At 37.5% G+C, this 18976-nt stretch overlaps 1 protein-coding gene across 13 annotated transcripts in view; it reads right to left on the reverse strand.

Annotated features, from left to right (window-relative positions):
- The window catches only part of DGKB (diacylglycerol kinase beta), a 781129-nt gene that overhangs the window by 470515 nt on the left and 291638 nt on the right, over nucleotides 1–18976 (reverse strand). For all 13 annotated transcript variants that reach the window (XM_089315158.1, XM_089315157.1, XM_089315159.1 and 10 more), the window contains 2 exons: nucleotides 10946–11062; nucleotides 1614–1687 (listed from right to left, as the gene is read on the reverse strand). In XM_089315158.1, the coding sequence (XP_089171284.1) occupies nucleotides 1614–1687; nucleotides 10946–11062 (191 nt within the window). The remainder of the gene's footprint in view (nucleotides 1–1613; nucleotides 1688–10945; nucleotides 11063–18976) is intronic.

Consider the following 18976-nt stretch of genomic DNA (forward strand, 5'->3'; position numbering starts at 1 on the left):
TTTCATCATCATTTAAAAAATCATCTATTATTTTTCACTTTATGTTTCTGTGTGGGAGCAAACTGTTGAAATCTTTACTTAATGTATGCTAAACTGATCTTCTGTATATAAAGAGAATTGAAAATGAATCCTCATGTGAATGGAAGGGGAGAGGGAATGGGAAAGGGGAGGGTTGCGGGTGGGAGGGACATTATGGGGGGGAAGCCATTGTAATCCATAAGCCGTACTTTGGAAATTTATATTCATTAAATAAAAGTTAAAAAAAAAATGTGTCCTGTAACAAAAAAGAAGGCAGATTCCAGCTCAGGGCCATTCTACTTGATTAATATTATCTAATTTGAGGGGGATTTCTGTTCCTCTGAAAACATATTTTAATTCTTTTTCTCTCATGACTCCATTTGTCTCTAACTTCCAACATATATTTGTCTTATCTAATTATTTGGGAAGCACTTCTTGAGTTTTTTTTTTTTTTCTCAAGTTACCTCAAATACACACAACTGACAGAGTTAAAGTCATCAAGAAGAAGTCATTTTAGTACGATTAAATTACTTACTATCTTGAATCTCTATAAGCAAGGCTGGTATTTTTTGTGATACCACATAGTGAAAAGTGCAGTTATTAAGCTATTATAAAAATAATTTCTATCATGTTGAGTAGAGAAGACAGAGACTTGTACATTAAGGAAAGGGAAAACATTTTTAAAAAGAAACAATTTCTTGTTGATAGAAAAATGAAGAATAGCCTTCCTTTTCTTGAAATAAGTTTAGAAGTTAAATGGTCAGGATGGAAGTTACTTTTCAAAATGTCATGATTTTTGATAACATTTCAACTTTGGCAAGCCACAGAGGAAACTTGTTTTCCTGTCATAGTGTTTGCCTGGGTGTCTTAATCCATTGGCCAATTTCTGGTTGGGATTAGGAAAGACATCTAGGAAGCACCTGGCCAGTTCAGCTGCACTTTTGTTCTGACTGTTCTTTTAAATAAGACGTGAGATTGACTCTTCAACGTGGTGAAGCTCATGTGTTCATTAAATATCATTATCTAATCCCTAATTTGTTACAAAGTGATATTTCATGTTACAGCTAGAATACTGAGATACATGACAATGCAGATGAAATAGACTGTACTTCTCCAGGAAGTATGGCATCATGTTCCCCAAAATCTACATGCAGAAAATTATCCCAATATATTTTGCCTAGAAGCTGTGTATAAATTCTGTCCCTTAGTGCTTATGATCATGAGGTAAATCCTTATGATTTACCTCAAATCACCTAGAAATACTTAGAGAACCCATTTTTATTCAACAGCGTTTATGAAGCCAGGTTGAATGGGAAGCTCTTTGCTAAGGGCTAGGGGTGACAGCTGGGGTAGCGCTCATGCTAGGAAACTAAGAATATTTACAGAAGTTCATTAGAAGAAAATTTCAGCTATAAAACGAAGAGCCATCATATCAATATATTTCGTGCAGATGCTAGCAACCTATAGTCAACATCAACATAGGTAACTTTTTAAACATTTAAAGAAGTAACATTTTAAACATTTTTCTATCTTAATTTTGGTCGATCTCAATGCATATCTGAGATAGAAAACAATGATAATTTTAAAGAACATACCGTTCTCCTTGCTTCCCACCACTTTTGGGGTTCACAAAAACTAAAAGTGGGTGAGTACCAGGAACAGGAGTGATCTGGAAAAAAATTGGGATATACATACAGACTATTAGGTGCATTTTGCACGTCATCTCCAAGTCACAAAACAGCAATTTGCGATTTCAAGAATGTGACATTTCCTTCTGTAAGGATTACCAACAGGAACATTCCCTCTGCAAATATGGGCAGAGTTAGCAAGGAACAGAGCAGACAGGAAGAGAGTTAGGAAGTGGAGTAAGGTTTGTAATACCTGTGGCACGAAAACAAGGATCAGGGTCTGTGGAACAACGCATAAACCAGCCACAAGAAAGATGTGAAGAATTTGAAGGGAAGCGACCAGATGCAAAGAAAGAGACCAGATCATAGACAAGCCCTCCTTTCACACAAGAGCCCTAACTCAGAGCTGCATGGTCTGAATGAAATCCATCTCACTAAACAGCGGTGAAGCACAAACTCTCTGAGATGGCATGAGGCTCCTTTCACCCGAGAGTCCCTGTCCACACCACCTTCCTTGGACACTTCCTTTCCTGGCGTGCTGAGTGCATACCCGCTAATCACATCGACACTTCCATTAAATATGGCCTCACTTTCACTTCCCAGGAGTTGACTGTGCAGGCGCTATGGGCCACGTGTTGCTTTCATCCCTACTGACTTTTCTGCAGAACAAGCAAGACATAGGGCCTATCTAGTAGCACTTAGACCCGTGTGGAGAAAATGTGCCATAAATTAAGAAATAAGCAGCTATACCTTTAGCGCTAAAACTTGCTAACAAGGGAAATAAAGTAGTAAAGCAATAAACTTATGCTGTCACTGGATAGAGTTGTCTTTAGGTCCAGCAGTGCAGGCTTGTATTTTACTGGACCTCAACGCTAGGAGGTAGACTTTTAAAATCAAAATATTCCTATTCACTATGCTACCATCTAAATACAGCTGGGTAAGAAGAATAAAAATAAAAAAAAATGCAGCATAAAGGAGCCCTCTAAATATTAAGTTGAAAAGTTTTAGATCAATCTTCTTTTGGAAAATGGGCTCCAAGAATCCTGATGGTGGTCTTATTTCCTGTGTAGAAAGTAACCCTTAATATTTAATGAAACAATTAACAACAACCATTCCACCATATCACTCTCCTCCTTCCTGTCTGTTTAAACAATGTAAGTTAAAATGTTTTACCAACGTATTTTACTCCACCTCTGAAGCAAAATGTCATTCTTCTAATGAGTCTAGGCAGTGGGAAAATGTTAAAACCTTCACATTAGTTAAATAAGAAGGTGAAGACAGTCTTGAGTTTTTGACCCTACACCTTCTAGTTCTCATTACATCTATCATCTCACAGCCTGTGTAGTACTAGCCTTTGTAAAGAAGGCAATGGTTCTTTATCCCCAATTTTGTATCTAACTCAGCTGGGACAACTTCTGCAGGAACTTCCCAGTTTTCCCTTGAACCAGATGTGCACAACCAATGCACCTAAAGTTCCTAATAGTGTAAGTCCATTCTACTGCTACTGGATTGGAACTCATACCATGTCTACCCATGGTGGCTAAAATGAGGTTGTGGTGCAGCAGGGTAAGCCACTGCATGCAATGTTAGCATCCCATATGAGCTCTAGTTCAAGTTCTGGCTGCTCTACTTCTGATCCAGCTCCCTGCTAATGCACTTGGGAAAGCAGCAAAAGATGGTCCAGGTACTTGGGTTCCTGCCAACCATCTGGGAGACTTGAATGAATCTCCTGGTTCCTGGCTTTGGCTTGGCGCAGCCCTGGCCGTATCGGCCATCTGGGGAATGAACTAGTGTATGGAAGATCTCTCTCTGTGTCTCTCCTTCCCTCTAACAACGCCAACCCCACAACAGAATTCTTAGGTTTGAAAGCCAGAGACCTTCAGTACTCCATAGTCATTTTCAAGTCTAGTAAGTTAAAAATAACTAACTGTTTTGTTCAGTAATAGTCTTGATAAAAAGCAATGGCATTTTAGTGACTGATGCTGCTATTGGCACTCAATTCCCATATTCCTTTTCTTCCTGAGTTAAAGAACCCTGGGCAAAGATTTAATGTTCCCATCATATTTATACTTTAGAAGTTGCAGTTACTGCTTACAGAACGTGTGTGTGTGTGTGTGTGTGTGTGTGTGTAACTCGGTATCTCCTAAAGAAGTAGAAAAATGTGTTTTGATTCTATCTGATGAGATGTCACTGGAAGTCACTGTGGACAGAATTGTGTCCCCTGTAATTCTGATGTTAAAGCCCCAAGCCTCAGTGTAACTGTTAGCATTTGGGGATGGAGCCTCAGAGGATAACAGGGGTTAGACAAATACGTGAGGATGGGACATGCAGGATGGGATTGGCGCCCTACAAAAAGAAGAGCAGATGTATCTCTTCTCTTTTTCTCTTGGCATATAAAGTCAAGGTCACGTAAGCGTTTGATGAGATGCTGGTCACTCACAGGCTAGGAGGAGACCTTGCTGGTCCCACCCAGCGTACAGTAATGTGTTTCATCAGCCCCGGTACACCAAGAGGGAACTATTCTGTAGGAACTCAAGGTAGATGCTCCAAAAGGAAGAATGAGGACCTCCAGCCTTCCTCCTGACACCTGCATGGAATCTGAAGATCACAAGCAGAAGCAACCATGCTTAACTAGAAAGTGACCTTGAAGATGCCACAGTGAGGACAGGAAACAGAAGGATGGCACTGCCACTGCTGGTGAAGACAGGGGGTTGTCTTTCCAGATATCCTACTTGTAAACCTCATTAACCAGAGACAAATCTGTGACTGTCTTATTCAAGGCACTGTTATGGTTTGTTGGGTACTTACTTTTGCTATTTCCTTGGTACATTCTATAAAATCTGATTGTATTTAATGGACAGACAAATGCCCAGGGGGCTCAGAATTGGATACTGATAGAATCAGGCACAAGGAGACATTTTATCTTTCACCTAAGTTGTTGATGTCCACAGTCCCTAAGCAACCTGATCACAAGCCCCAGAATAGACTCTGTATATTAGTTTATGTTGTACTCCCTCATTATTGAATATGGGCATACTCATTTACAATCAATCCCTTTCCAAATTAGATAGTCTCAGATAAAGAAAACATGTAGGTACTAACAGATACAATTTTTTAAGTTAGTTAATTCAATCTGACAATTTGATTTCAGAGAGGTCACTCAGGTAAGAACTAATTTCCCTCTTCTTTACAGAATTTGGTTGGGAGAGGATTTGTATTGTAAGTCAAATCATATTTACTGGATAAATGAACAGAAAACAATTACATATTTTTGAAACTTAGCATCTCTGACTTCAGTAAATAAAGCTTTCTGGAAATGTTCCACAATAACGTTTTTGCAGTTTTACATTGATATTTCTATATATTTAGGCAATCTCAAAATTTCAGTAATGTTACAAGGCCTGCCCAAAGATCTTTTCCTGTGTACTACTTGAAAGCAAACAGCCAGATTTACGCTCCTACAATCTCATTTAGTTTAGTATTGCCTACCCACCAAAAGCATTCTCTTACAAAATACAACACCACCATCTAAACCTGGGAAATGATTCTGGGTTAATTTCTTTTCTTTAAAAGATTGGGACAACAGCTGAAACTCGAATGAGATCTGAATATCAGAGAGTAGTCATGTATCAATGTTTTGTCAATTTTACTAATTCTCTCGTGGGCTCTATCTAATCTATTCTTCAACATGATCAGTTCTGAGTTTTATTTTCATATACAAAGTTTGAAACAAGATGTAGAAGTCAGAAGATACTTTAATAACTATTTGATTGCCATCCATAAATGTTATACATTTTGTGGGGTTGGAGGCAAAAGAATAAAACACAAAAATATCCAAAATTCTGCCACCATGAAACTATTGTTTCTTGGAAGTACACATACAAAAAGCATTTGTGACCATCTTAAGTAGAACATCATACATAAGAGATGATACGCTAGCTGCTTGATGTACAGCATGAAGACACCCTGAGCCTGTTCCCAATTTCCCATCACCCCACCAGAGCCCTGTCTGAAAAACAAGAGTACAACAAAGGGGATATTGACAAGAGGAGAGAGTGTTCCAGAAATATTTTATTGCACCTGTGGTACATGGAATCTTGAAGAAGGGTTATAAATTAGGTGTGAAAGGCATTCCAGAAAGAAACTGCTCAGTCTCCTCTCCACTGAATATAGCCTGTCTAATTTATTTATTCAGAGAAAGCAGACATTTTGTATAACAAATGTAAAGAACATGACTTTGCAGTCACAATTGTTTTGGATACAAGTTCAACCATTCTTTGCTGTAGATATTCTCTTCCTTACTTGTCTCACTTTTTCCAGTGCCCTTAAGTGCCTTCAATCTGCCTGCCTTTTTCTTTTTTCTTTTTTTTTTTTCTCTTGACAGGCAGAGTGGACAGTGAGAGACAGAGAGAAAGGTCTTCCTTTACCGTTGGTTCACCCTCCAATGGCCGCTGCACTAGCCCGCTGTGGCCAGCGCACCACACTGATCCGAAGCCAGGAGCCAGGTGCTTCCTCTGGTCTCCCATGTGGTTGCAGGGCCCAAGGACTTGGGCCATCCTCTACTGCACTCCTGGGACACAGCAGAGAGCTGGACTGGAAGAGGGGCAACCAGGACAGAATCTGGCACCCCGACCAGGACTAGAACCTGGTGTGCTGGCACCATAGGTGGAGGATTAGCCTATTGAGTTGCGGCGCCCGCCCAATATGCCTTTGACTCACAAATTCATATCTGCTCCTTCTCCTGAATTCTAGATTTCTGCATTGGACTGCCTACTTGAAATGTGCATGAAAACCCAAAAGGACTGGAAATTCCTCCCCCAACTTCATTCCCTCAGACCCTGCTCCATCTCAGCTGATGGCAACTCCATGTTGCAGTTGCATGGGCAAACAGTTTGGAGATGTCCCTAACCCCACTTTCCCACAAACACTGTCTCTTTCTCATCAGCATGCCCCTCTGACACTGTTCCCAAAGTATGTCCAGGGTTCTATTACATCTCTCCACGGCCTCTGACAAGCTTTGGGGTAAGTGTGGTGTTGCCAGGAAGCTCTGCTCCCCAACAATCTAGTCTTAACAACAGAAGCCTATTAAATACTGGAAGTTCTTGTCTATTAGGGTTTTCAAAAAGTCCATGAAAAAGTGTTTTAGGACAAAACTGTGCGTGGATTTCAAAATGATTTGTGGCAAAATAACACTATATTTCAATCTAATTTTCCACCATTTTTGGAAGTATCTTTGTAACTGAAATCATATTACTGCTCTGTACAAACTCCCCCAATCCCAATATCTCCTCATCTCATTCAATTCAAATGTCAAACTCTTTATGCCGCCCCTAAGGGCTTTAGAGAACCCAGCTCATTGCTCCTGTAAAGTACTCTCTATCATCTTCCACGCTCACTCTGCTCTAGCCATGCTGATCCTGGAGCTGGCTGGCCAGACACTTACATTAGGGCTGCTCATCCCTATAGGATCCAGACATCACCTTCAGAGTCACGTTACTTAAAATTACAAACAACTTCAACCCTGGACCTTAATACTTCGATCTTACTCAGTTATATTATTTTATGCAATTTAGCATCTAGCACGTAATATATATATATAGAAACAGGGACTCAGTTCAATTGAATGAGTTCTAATAGATAAAAGTATAGAGTGATAATTCTGGGTTTAGATAGGGAGTTAGAATGAAAATGAAGAGCTGGTTAGGAAAAAGTCAACATGGAGGATCTTGAAATAAGCAAGGGACACACAAATCACAGAAGGGAATTTTATGCACCCTGTGCAGTTATGTGTGTTGTTTCGTTGATGACCTTGATCATTACTAGAATGAGATTTTTGCAAATAAGATAATGGAGAGAAACAGTTGTAGGTGGGAAACACAGGCTCCATTTTGGCTAGTTGAGTATGAAGGTCTTTTCTTGCATGCGAAGTATTGGAAACCAGATTCTTCAGTTCTCAAATGTCATTTGTAAATTTTTCTCAAAGAATATTTAGCAAAAAGGTCACTTCAACCTAGAACAGTTTAAACACTTGTTCTGGTTTTCTCCTTATTTGGTCCCAGGTGGGGCAATCATTTGTCTTCTTGGACACTTGCATGGTCAGAAACTATACTTTCCATCCCTTTCGATCATATGTATGAAGTGTAAACCTAGGGTGTGAGCCGTGACAAAGACAGAGTGCCTAACACCTCGATGGGAAGTCCCCTAGGACTTGGGTTAATTAATGAGACTCATCCTAAGCTTATACATGATCTATTACTTCCTCTAATTAGAAATAATAATCCTGATCATTATGCTGGTTATCTGGCAAGAAGTAAGATGAATGTGCCTAACTATGATGAATAGTCTTCTTTAAGCAGTGTACATCTTTTCTGTCACTGAGTTATAGGCAAACTGGGCTGCAACTCAGACTTCTCCATAGTATATATTTTTAAAGTTAACTGAAAAAAAATTTCTGGTTGATCTTTTTATATTTCTTGAAAAATTATAACCACTAATTATTCTAAAATTGATAACCACAATGTACATTACGTATTTTTCTATTATTAAATAATTTTTTCAGGAATTTATTCTTTTACTTTACAAATTGCACCCAGAATTATGAATACTGATGTGTACCATATTTTGATCCATCCTGTTAATATGAAAGCTACTTCACATACGGTATTATACTATTATTTTAATTTACAAAGTTATAGTATTGTTTACCAATGTTTGTTAGGACTCATTTCTACTCTTTGCCTATCGACAATCTTAGCTGAAAGTTTTAAAGGCCATAAAAGTTATAAAAAGTTACTGTGTGATTACAGAGATGAAACATACCCACAGAGAATATCAATCATCTATGAGTTCTAGTGTGACAAATTTAGTTGTAATAATGTCAAACATCTCAAATTTCTTTTGAATAAAAAGTACTTATAGAACTTATATTTTTATGACGGGTTAAAGCTTTTGAAACACTCAGCATGTAGCATTTAAATTTGGGTTGATATCAGAGAACATTCAGATATGATTATGCAATCTGTGGAAGTTGTGATTCTGGTACATATGCGGTTGAGTTCCAATGCTGCAGCAATATAAAGGTGCATTTAAGCAAAGGATGACCTTAAATCTAGAAGTCTGGCTACCCTCATTCGAACCTTGGCTCTAACACAGATTGGGGCTTTGGCCTTCTAAGCACCTATAATTTTAAAAATGGTGAACATAATAATGGTATTGATCTCACATACTCAGAGAATTAAACATGCTATATAGAATGATGTTATTCTAGTAGTTAATTTATACTAAGCATTAACCAATGATAGATGTTACTTGGATTTAAAAATTAGACTTCCCTTTCATTAATCTCATTGTAAGAACTATGACTAAAAAAATTCAACCAATCAAAATTTTTTTCTAATTTTTCATATAAAGGGAACATATTTCATGTATTTCATATATACAGATTTAAGGAAAAAATGATACTTCCCAACCTATCCTCCTGTCCTCAATCCCTTAAACACCCTCCTTCCTTTATTATTTTTCTTTTAATTTTTGGAATGAAAAACAAGACTAACACACCACTAAATAAAGAATTCAACAAGTAGTAAGAAAAAAACCACTCTTATTCAGGAGTATAGGCAGAGGCTATAAATGATAATCAAACCTCTAAATGTCAATTTCACCCACATACATCACTTTTTTGGACTCTGTATATTAGTTACCACAAATTAGGGAAAGCATATGATATTTACCTTGTTGGGACTGGCTGATTTTATTCAATATAATAATCTCCAATTGCATCAATTTTATTACAAAATACAGGATCTCATTCTTTTTTATGGCTGAGTGGTATTCCATAATACCACTATATATATCACAGTTTCTTTTTCCAGTCATCAGCTGATGGACATTTTGTTGATTCCATATCTTACAGTGGATCTGAATATTCTACAGGGTCACTTAGTGAAAATTATTGCTATCAAAAGTGTGCACACAATCTGAGATCTTCAATGGGATTATAAAACACCTATGGACGACTCCCAAAAACTAGATTCTGATTCACTATTTTGTTGATTAAATTACCTATTTCTAACAAAGGGGACAATGTTTTCATAAAGAATTCATATTTTTAAGCCTAACAATTTGTGACAGATTTTCTACTTACAATGGATTTTAAACATTCTATATGAAATCCAAATGGTTACCTAGCTATTGATATTAAAACAATTATTATTAAATTTTAATGAGATATTCAAAACAATAAAGAAGCAAGTAGTCCAACAGGTACTGTGTGCCCTGAGCCATGCTTCCAACAATAAAGAATGAATTACTCTATAATATCACAGATAAAACAATACATGTGAAAAAGATTATATGAAATTACAAATATTGAATGCAAATGTGTGACAGTGTTTTGTGTGCTAAGTGGTGAATGGTTTGTCCAAAAACAGAAAGTATAAATTTAAGAAAATGAATAGCTGATTGGAAAGCAGAAACATATAGGTAAAAAACATAAAATCAATTTCATTGGTTATGCCAACTTTGTGGCTATTTGTCCTATTAAAAAGTCTTAAAATGCAGATGGATGCAGATGGGAAAAAATGTTTTTGATATCAGAGACCTTAGAGGGATACTCATAGGATTTTAAAGTACTAAAAATAAAAGAATTCTGACTTTGGAAGATGTGGACAAATTTTGATAAGCTATTTATTTTAATTATTTATTCAGAAATAAAAGTACTCATACAAAGGAAATTCTTTCCTTTCCTCCTCAAGATGTAAATTTACCATGAAAATAACTCTTTAAAATAATAGCTATTCGAAGTATTATGTTTGTGTATATATGTGGAGCGAGAGACGGGGGAGAGAGAGAGAAAGAGAGAGAGCGCACCTACAAATAAATAACACAGGTATAAAAGTACTCCAAAAAGTTTGTGGGGAAACCAGAATATAAATATAAGTTTACTTTTGAACCAAAAAAATTCAGGTTTTCAAAATATAAAATTTCCATGAAATTTAAAAAGACCTCTCATATATAATAAATGTGTACATTTCATATTAACTTGCAAAAGTTTTTAGATTAGCAAGAGATTTCTTGACAATTGGAGTTTAACATCACAAATGATTATTCTAAACAGAATGTCACTATGTCAATCGACCATGAGGCTGACATCTTGATAAACTGATAAAGATATTTCTGAAGCAGTCCACTAGCTAATAGGCACATTAAATAAACATGTTGATAGTTGAATATAGGCTCCTTGGAGATCACGGAAGAAGTGGATATGAAAGGCACTAAAATATGTATTTCAAAAGACACACCTGTAGGCCTTGGCCATCCACAGTCACAGAGTTGGCTCTCTGCATTTTGTTCCTGTCAGTCACTTTGTTTGGCTGCTGGGAGCCACTCTTTTCCTTTTTCACTGTTGACTGTCTTTCCTGTAAGAAAAACAATACTTTTATAAAAATAAAAAAAATTCAAGACAACAGCATAAAACATGTTGAGTTGTTTTACTACAATGGACAAATGATAAAAAGAGTTTCATGGCTCCGAACTTGGACCCAGCTTTCTAATTTGGAGTTCCCAATGTGTAATATGAAATCTGTTCCCCCAATTGGCTCAACATATATAATGTGTTCATGATTCACGTAGCTGTTAAGGAAATGATGTGAGAGAAAGCCAAATTGTAATTATCCCTGTGTGCCCAATCATGGCTCTTCTCCAGAAGTTATTAAGGACCACACCACTTCAGTATTTTCATAATCAGTGGAACAGATAAATAGTCTAGAATTATAATTTAAAGGATATGATACTATTAAAAAGAAAATAAATGCATGCAATATTGAAGATGCATTGTAATTGCATGATGGACTTTTAAGCTATTGCTTTAAATCATGAATGGTGTGTGGCATAAAACACACATTCCACTTAAGCTAATTCTTTTGCTCTTCACAATGTAATCAAATTTATCACTACTAATCTACTAAGTCAATGTTTTCAAGGGAAATTCAAAAAGTTCATGAAAAATGAATAATATGAAAAAGTATGCATAGATTTCAAACTATTTTGACACCAACATAAAGTCATCCATTTCTTTTCATTTTCCATGAGCCATCTGAACATCATGTGGAAATCCCCATCACCACTGTCTGAACCTCTCAGCAGCATCTAACAGAGCCGATCGCTTCTTACTTCTCGGAAATTTGCCCTGCTTGGCTTCCATTACACTTTTTTTTCCCCTCTGCACTCTGGTCTTGCTGCACTCACCACTCCCTCACTGTCTCTTTTGCTCATTCCTCCCTTGGCTTTGCCATCTGGAAGACTTGGCCTCTCCTTGACCTTCTCATCTTCACTCAATCAGCAACTTCATTCAAATCCAAGCCTTTTCAACATTAACGCTGTGAACACCTCTAAACATAGCACACCTGTTCAGACCACTCACTTGAAGCTGAACTCCCATTTAGAAACAGCTTTCTCTGTCTCCACGTGAGTGTCTAAAACACACCGATCCTTGGACAATGCCTCACCACTTCCATCTCTAGATAGCTGACCCAACCATTGTATTATTTTTTTTTCTTTCTTTCTTTCTTTTTTTTTTTTTTTTTGGAGAGGAGGGGGCTGGATTATTGTAACCATTACCTAATAGATCAATCTGCGTCTATGTTTGTCTCCCTACACTCAGTTCTTTACAAATCAACCACACTCATCCCTTTTTACCTTGAATCAACCACACCAGTGCCCTCACTGTCCCTTAATCATATCATCATACTTTGCACTAAAACTTTCTGGAATCTTCTGGAAAACATGCCTCTATATCCATGCAGGGGGTGGTCCTGACCTTAGATCTTAGGCCAAAGAGTAAAGAGAATTTCTCTACTCCCTCCATCCTCCTTTTCTAACGTTGTTCATCATGATCCAAAGTGCTATTTAATACCAGTGTCTACCACTTTTATTAAAGTTACCTAAAATAAAAGACTGTCTTTGTGTCACTGGTCTATTTCAGATCCTAGATCAATGCCTGACAAAAGCCAGGAGAGATGAATAAGTATATAAAGGAAATTTACCACTAAAAACCCAACTATTTAGAAAGTGTCCAAAGCACAGTGTTGAGAAGGATTATTGGGTCATGCCTAGGCTTGATGAGAAAACTTATCCTGATTGATTAGCAATGCCTGCTATGGGGGCTCTGATTGACTGATTAGGAATGTCTGCTGTGGGTGCTCACGTCCTTCAAAGCCTCGAATTTCCTAGCAGATACATGTCCTCACCTCTCCATTTGTTGGTAGGGGCATAATTTTGATTTCTCTAACTTCAGAAGATATTTTGAGTAGCTTTTAGATATATTGGAGCTAGATGGAAGAGAAGTCTCTGACCAAAATAAATGCTGATCAGTATAGTCCATTTATGTTGCAACTTCATGGTGCAGAAACACTGAATATATTTTGTGTGGCTGAAATGGAAGACGTAATAGCATTCCTAAGATTCAAGCTCTTTGGTAAATTATGTGCTTTCACATAGCATAATTTCTGGCAAAAATATCGATATTTTAAAAGAAAGCTCCTTCTTTGTAAGCTTGTAAATTACAGTTTTGCCCAAAGTATAATACATGAGAAGAGTGAATTATAGGATAAAGTTTGGAGTCAGAAAACCTGAATTGAATCCTATCTCTGCTATGTAAGTATTATTTAATCTAGAAAGATCACTCTTATGTAAAATAGAGAAGTGTTACTATTTCTTACAGTTGCTTAAAGTTTAATATAAAATGTATGAAGTTAGTATCATTGTGCTTATATTAGAGTATGTGCTCAATAAATGCAACTTATTATGAATTATGTAAAATACACATGGCTCCCCACTTGGGTGCTCATTAATTTGCCATTATGCAAAGTGTTTTATATTTCCAAAAACATGTATTTTTTAAAAAATCTACTAGTTACATTAGGCACATGTTTAGGTAAAGCTCAATGCTTATATTTGAAAATTCAGAGTTGGTGCTAAGAGTCTAAAAATGTAATGCTGCTGGGAAGTATGGAAATTAATTATAAAGGGTTTTGCATGCAGGTATATAAAACATGTAATTAATATTTTGTAGAAGCCTACACTGTGAAATATATCCCTAAATACAATTATGTTGCCACATGATCCAATAATCACTATTTAAACTTTAATTACTAAAATGCTCGAGTTAGAGAATTAAATAAAATTAAAGTTGGTTAGTCTTACTGGAACTGCATATTTGTAACAGATTCTGTTTTATGAATAGTAGAAATTTAAAATATGTAAGTTTTCATAAATACATATAAATATATATTCACATATATGCTCATGTTACTACATATATATGTATAAATACTTATGTATAAACATGTGTATATATATATATATATATATATATCTTAGTATCACCTGTATGTCTTAGTATCTGTTGATATATATCTTAGATCTACTGGTCTAAATCTTTGTACCTATTAGTATAGATCTTAGTATTTATTTGTACATATCTTAGTACCCATTAGTATATGTCTTAGTATCTATTAGCATAGATCTTTGTATCTATTAATATAGATTTAGTATCTATCAGTACATGTCTTAGTGTCCATTAGTATATGTCTTAGTATCTATTAGCATAGATCTTTGAATCTATTAGTATAGATCTTAGTCTATCAGCATATGTCTTAGTATCCATTAGTATCTGAATACCTATGAGTGTAGATCTCAGTATCCATTAGGAGTGTATGTCTTAGTATCTATTAGTATACATCTTATTAATTAGTATATATTTTATTATCTACTAGTATGGGTCTTAATATCTATTAGTCTATGTCTTAATGTCGGTTAACATGATGTTTATCTTGGCCCACCATAAAGCTAGGGAAGCTCCACTGTGTCAGGAAGCTTCAAAGAGCAGAAGGAGCAGCTGACTCAGAGCTTCGTGTTCCTCCAAGGGGTCAAGCTTTTGAGTAAGCTAGAATGCAGACTAAATACATGCTTCGCAGTGAATGCTTGTGAAAAGGAAGAACAAATTTTAAAACCCTATATTGTACTGCACTTTGAGATTTGACTTTGGACATCTAGAATTATTTGAAAGAGATATATAGCCAGTTAAGTTTTTAAAATAATTTTAGTATATCCATCTGTAAGTGTATTTTGTTATATAATGCAGCTAACACAAAATTGGGAAGCCAACTATTCACTTATTTATTAACTCCCATTTTTTGATTTACTCCTAAACATGGCTGCCAACAACTGAGGGCTTGCCAAGGACAAAAGCACAAGGAAGGAACTCAATCTGAGTCCCCCACATGGGAGGCAGGGACCCCAGTACTTGAGCCATCATTACCTGCTGCCTCCAGGATTTGCATTAGCAGGAAGCTGAGTTAGGAGCTGGAGTTGGGTATCAAACCAAGGCGTTCGAGGATGTGAATGTTGTAAAGCGCATCTTGACCACTAGGGCAAATGCCTGCCTCTGAACACTTATTTGAATACACACACACTCAAACACACACACACAGTGATTTCTTGGGAGGAAAATCCTTGTGCATGGGATTTGTGGACTGAACCAAGGCTGAAAATTTAAAAGCAGCAGAAACTCACAACCATTTGCTTTTTCCCAGGATTTTCCTGCTACCAGACTCATTTGTTTAATGTTCTTTCCCCCTTGTATGGAAGTCCTCTGACCAGGAGGGCAGCTGGCTACATTCGCCCACTTCCAAATCTTTCCATTTTATGAGAGAGACTATAAGAGGGAAAGGGGAAAAAATAACTGCATTTTTCAAAGATCTGCTGTCCACGGGGATTGCCGTGGCCTGTTTTTTGGGTTAAGCACCCTGACTGGCAGAAGTCTCCCATGATATTTAACAGACTTAATTTCCAGTGTTACAGTCATTGAAGTTTCAGTTAAGAACCGGCCAGTCTTATTTGGCACATGAACTCAGAATAAAATCACTCACTGCTAATGGGGGTAGTGCTCACCATTTAATCTTGGGTTTTTTTCTTAAGTTTCTGGGCTCTAAATCACAAAAGAAATTACATAATTTATAATTAAGGCAAATTTCCTTCTACCAGATAAATTATCCTAGATATAAAAGAAGTTGCAAAATTATTGCTTAAATCAATAGAAATTATTCAAACACTGAAAAGTGCAGTTCTAAAAACTCATGAAAGAATATAGAACATACAACTATAAAATGTAAAATACAGTTATTGATATTTGAGTCTTTTCAAATATCAGCCATTTGAGTTTGCTATACAGGGATTTTAAATATAGAATTTAGTGTTTTGTGGTCTGAGGACTTCATGAGTAACACAACAGATCTTAACTGGGAATATATTGTATTAGAATTCCAAAAATAATTATCTTCATAATAAACAGAGAAGAAAAGCAAAGAAAAAAAACACCCATTTACAGAAATCTAAAAGAAAGAGTTCACCATAAATATGTACATTAACAGCCACTTTCTATATCTCATGCTGATTCTCAGAGGTAGGGTAGCATGCCTTGGTGAGAACTGCTTTCTCAAAGCCTTGTTTACCACAATGCTTACTCCTGCTGCTATTGATCCCTGCAAACAATGATTACTCAAGCACAAGATTTTCTTTTTGTCCAATCTCAGCAGGAGACAAGAGCAGCAAAGCACCTGGATTGGCACAGAGCTCCAAAGAGGAGTGCTTTGCTGCCCACAGCATAAGTCACTCACAGCCTGCAACCTGCCTTCTCTGCCATTCGAATTTCCTCCCAGCAACTCCAGAATTTTAACCCAAGGTGTCCTGTCCATATTCGCACCAGTTGCCTCCTCCCTGGAGCAGAAGTGTCACCACATCCACCTGGTGCTACAAAGGTGAAGAGCTGCGTGAACTTCACTTACTAATGGTTGCTAAACTGCACCCTTAGTTAGCATGGACTTCTTGAGGGATTTGAACATGTTACCAGACAAAGGAAATAAAATAATTTCAAAAGTGGCAAGGGCTCTAAACTACAAGAAATCTTTGACAATAACAGCAAAATTACTTGCTGACTAGAAAAGTAGTATTGATTTTTTAAAAAAAATATATAAAATTTTAAATCTAGACATAAAAATGACATATTATAAAATCTGAAACTTCCGTTTCCTTGACATTCCAATAGTACTTATTACAAAACAAAAACAAAACAAAACAAAATTATCTTTGGTCAAATGCCAACATCTAGGTTTGCCAACTGAGTTCCAGCTCTGTTTGTTATTATTATTGTGTAAGTTTGGGCAACATTTCTTTCACCCCTCAAATGCAAAGAGTCAGGTAAGGAAACACTGAGAAAACATGGATAAAGGTACCTGCAGGTGCTCATCACTTCTTGAACTTGAGGGCACATTCGGTAGTTCCCATAAGTCTTGCATTCCATGCATTACCTATGATGTGCACATTTTCTCTGTAGATATGTGGATGTATACCACTTTTAAGATTTCTGTTTGGCATTGTGGAACAGTGGTTTAAACTGCCACCTGCAATACTGGAATCCCACATGAGTGCTAGTTCAAGACCTGGCTACTTTACTCCAAATCTAGCCCACTGCTAATGTGCCTGGGTAGAAAACTCAGAGTTCTGGGCTCCTGGCTTTTGCCTGGCCCAGCCCTGGATATCGTGGTCATTTGGAGAGTGAACTGGTGGATAGAAAATATCTCTTTCTCTCTCTCTAAATCCGCCTTTTAAATAAATAAATAAATCTTTAAAAAAAAGATTTCTACAAAGAAATTCTGATGGGAAGGAATGAAATTTAGAAACGAGGGGGGCTGGTGCCATGGCTCACTTAGTTAATCCTCTGCCTGTGGCGCTGGCATCCCATATGGGCACCGGGTTCTAGTCCCGGTTGCTCCTCTTCCAGACCAGCTCTCTGCTGTGGCCCAGGAAGGCAGTGGAGGATGGCCCAGGTGCTTGGCCCTGCACCCGCATGGGAGACCAGGAAGAAACACCTGGCTCCTGGCTTCAGATCGACTCAGCGCTGGCCATAGAAGCCATTTGGGGAGGGAACCAACAGAAGGATGACCTTTCTCTCTGTCTCTCTCTTACTGTCTATAACTCTACCTGTCAAATAAAAAATAAATAAATAAATCCTTTAACAAAAAAAATGAGAGGGTCGAAGCCAAATAATTTAATTTTAGCTGTGCAGTGTTATAGGATAGCACTGGTACAAAAAGTATTGTGTTTGAAAATGTGTTATGTACAAATGGATAGCATTCACACGTGGACATATGTTTCCATACACATGTATTTCATTATGCACAAATCAGATCTTGCAACCAATGTCAATGTCACTCACTCACCAATGCCTTTGTGATGCACACTAATGGGCAATGGGCCTGGCTGAAGGTTACAGCCAATGGCAACTCTCTTCTTGGTTGCTCATTCTATCAGCTAAGCTCAATGTTCAACTACAGATTTCCCTGTATTCTCCAATCTGTTTATGCCACTTCCAAGTAAAACTTATCTTGTCATTGTAGCTGTGTAATTTACTTTGCAAGCCACACAGAATGTGAGTACAAAATGAAACAGTTGTTCCCACCACTTAAACTCCCTGGAAAGACTCAGTCATACAAATTCAACATACATTTGTGAGTAATATGTATAAGAGAAGTGGTCAAGCTGAACTTCAAAACAATGGGAAAATTTTGGAAATCACCAATGAACAATACAGCTCAAACACCTTCACAGATGTCCTTGAGTTTTGGTATACTTTAAAGCAACTGAAATTGAGTATCACAAGTGATAAGGCTGTGATACACAAAAAAGGGTAAATACAATTCCTAAATAGAAGCTGCCTCCTCAAAGAAAAAACCCTGGATCCTACATCAAAAGTGCAGCCAAGGGCCGGCGCCGTGGCTCACTAGGCTAATCCTCTGCCTTGCGGCGCCAGCACACCAGGTTCTAGTCCCGGTGGGGGTGCCGGATTCTGTCCTGGTTGCCCCTCTTCCAGGCCAGCTCTCTGCTGTGGGCCGGGAGTGCAGTGGAGGATGGCCCAAGTGCTTGGGCCCTGCACCCCATGGGAGACCAGGAGAAGCACCTGGCTCCTGCCATCGGATCAGCACGGTGCGCTGGCCGCAGCGCGCTGGCCGCGGTGGCCATTGGAGGGTGAACCAACGGCAAAGGAAGACCTTTCTCTCTGTCTCTCTCTCTCACTGTCCACTCTGCCTGTCAAAAAAAAAAAAAAAAAAAAAGTGCAGCCAGTGAGTATACATTTATACCATTTATACATTCTAAGGTAAATGTTTAGTGTTGTATATATCTTTCTATATGCTCTCCCACTTCTATTTTAAAACATTATCGATTAATTAGGGAGCAAGTCTTCCTGGTGGCAGTGTCTTACCTCTGTGTGTTTG

This window comes from Oryctolagus cuniculus, chromosome 16, assembly GCF_051225735.1.
Source record: "Oryctolagus cuniculus isolate XC-2025 breed Fujian yellow rabbit chromosome 16, ASM5122573v1, whole genome shotgun sequence".
NCBI classification, from domain to species: domain Eukaryota; kingdom Metazoa; phylum Chordata; class Mammalia; order Lagomorpha; family Leporidae; genus Oryctolagus; species Oryctolagus cuniculus.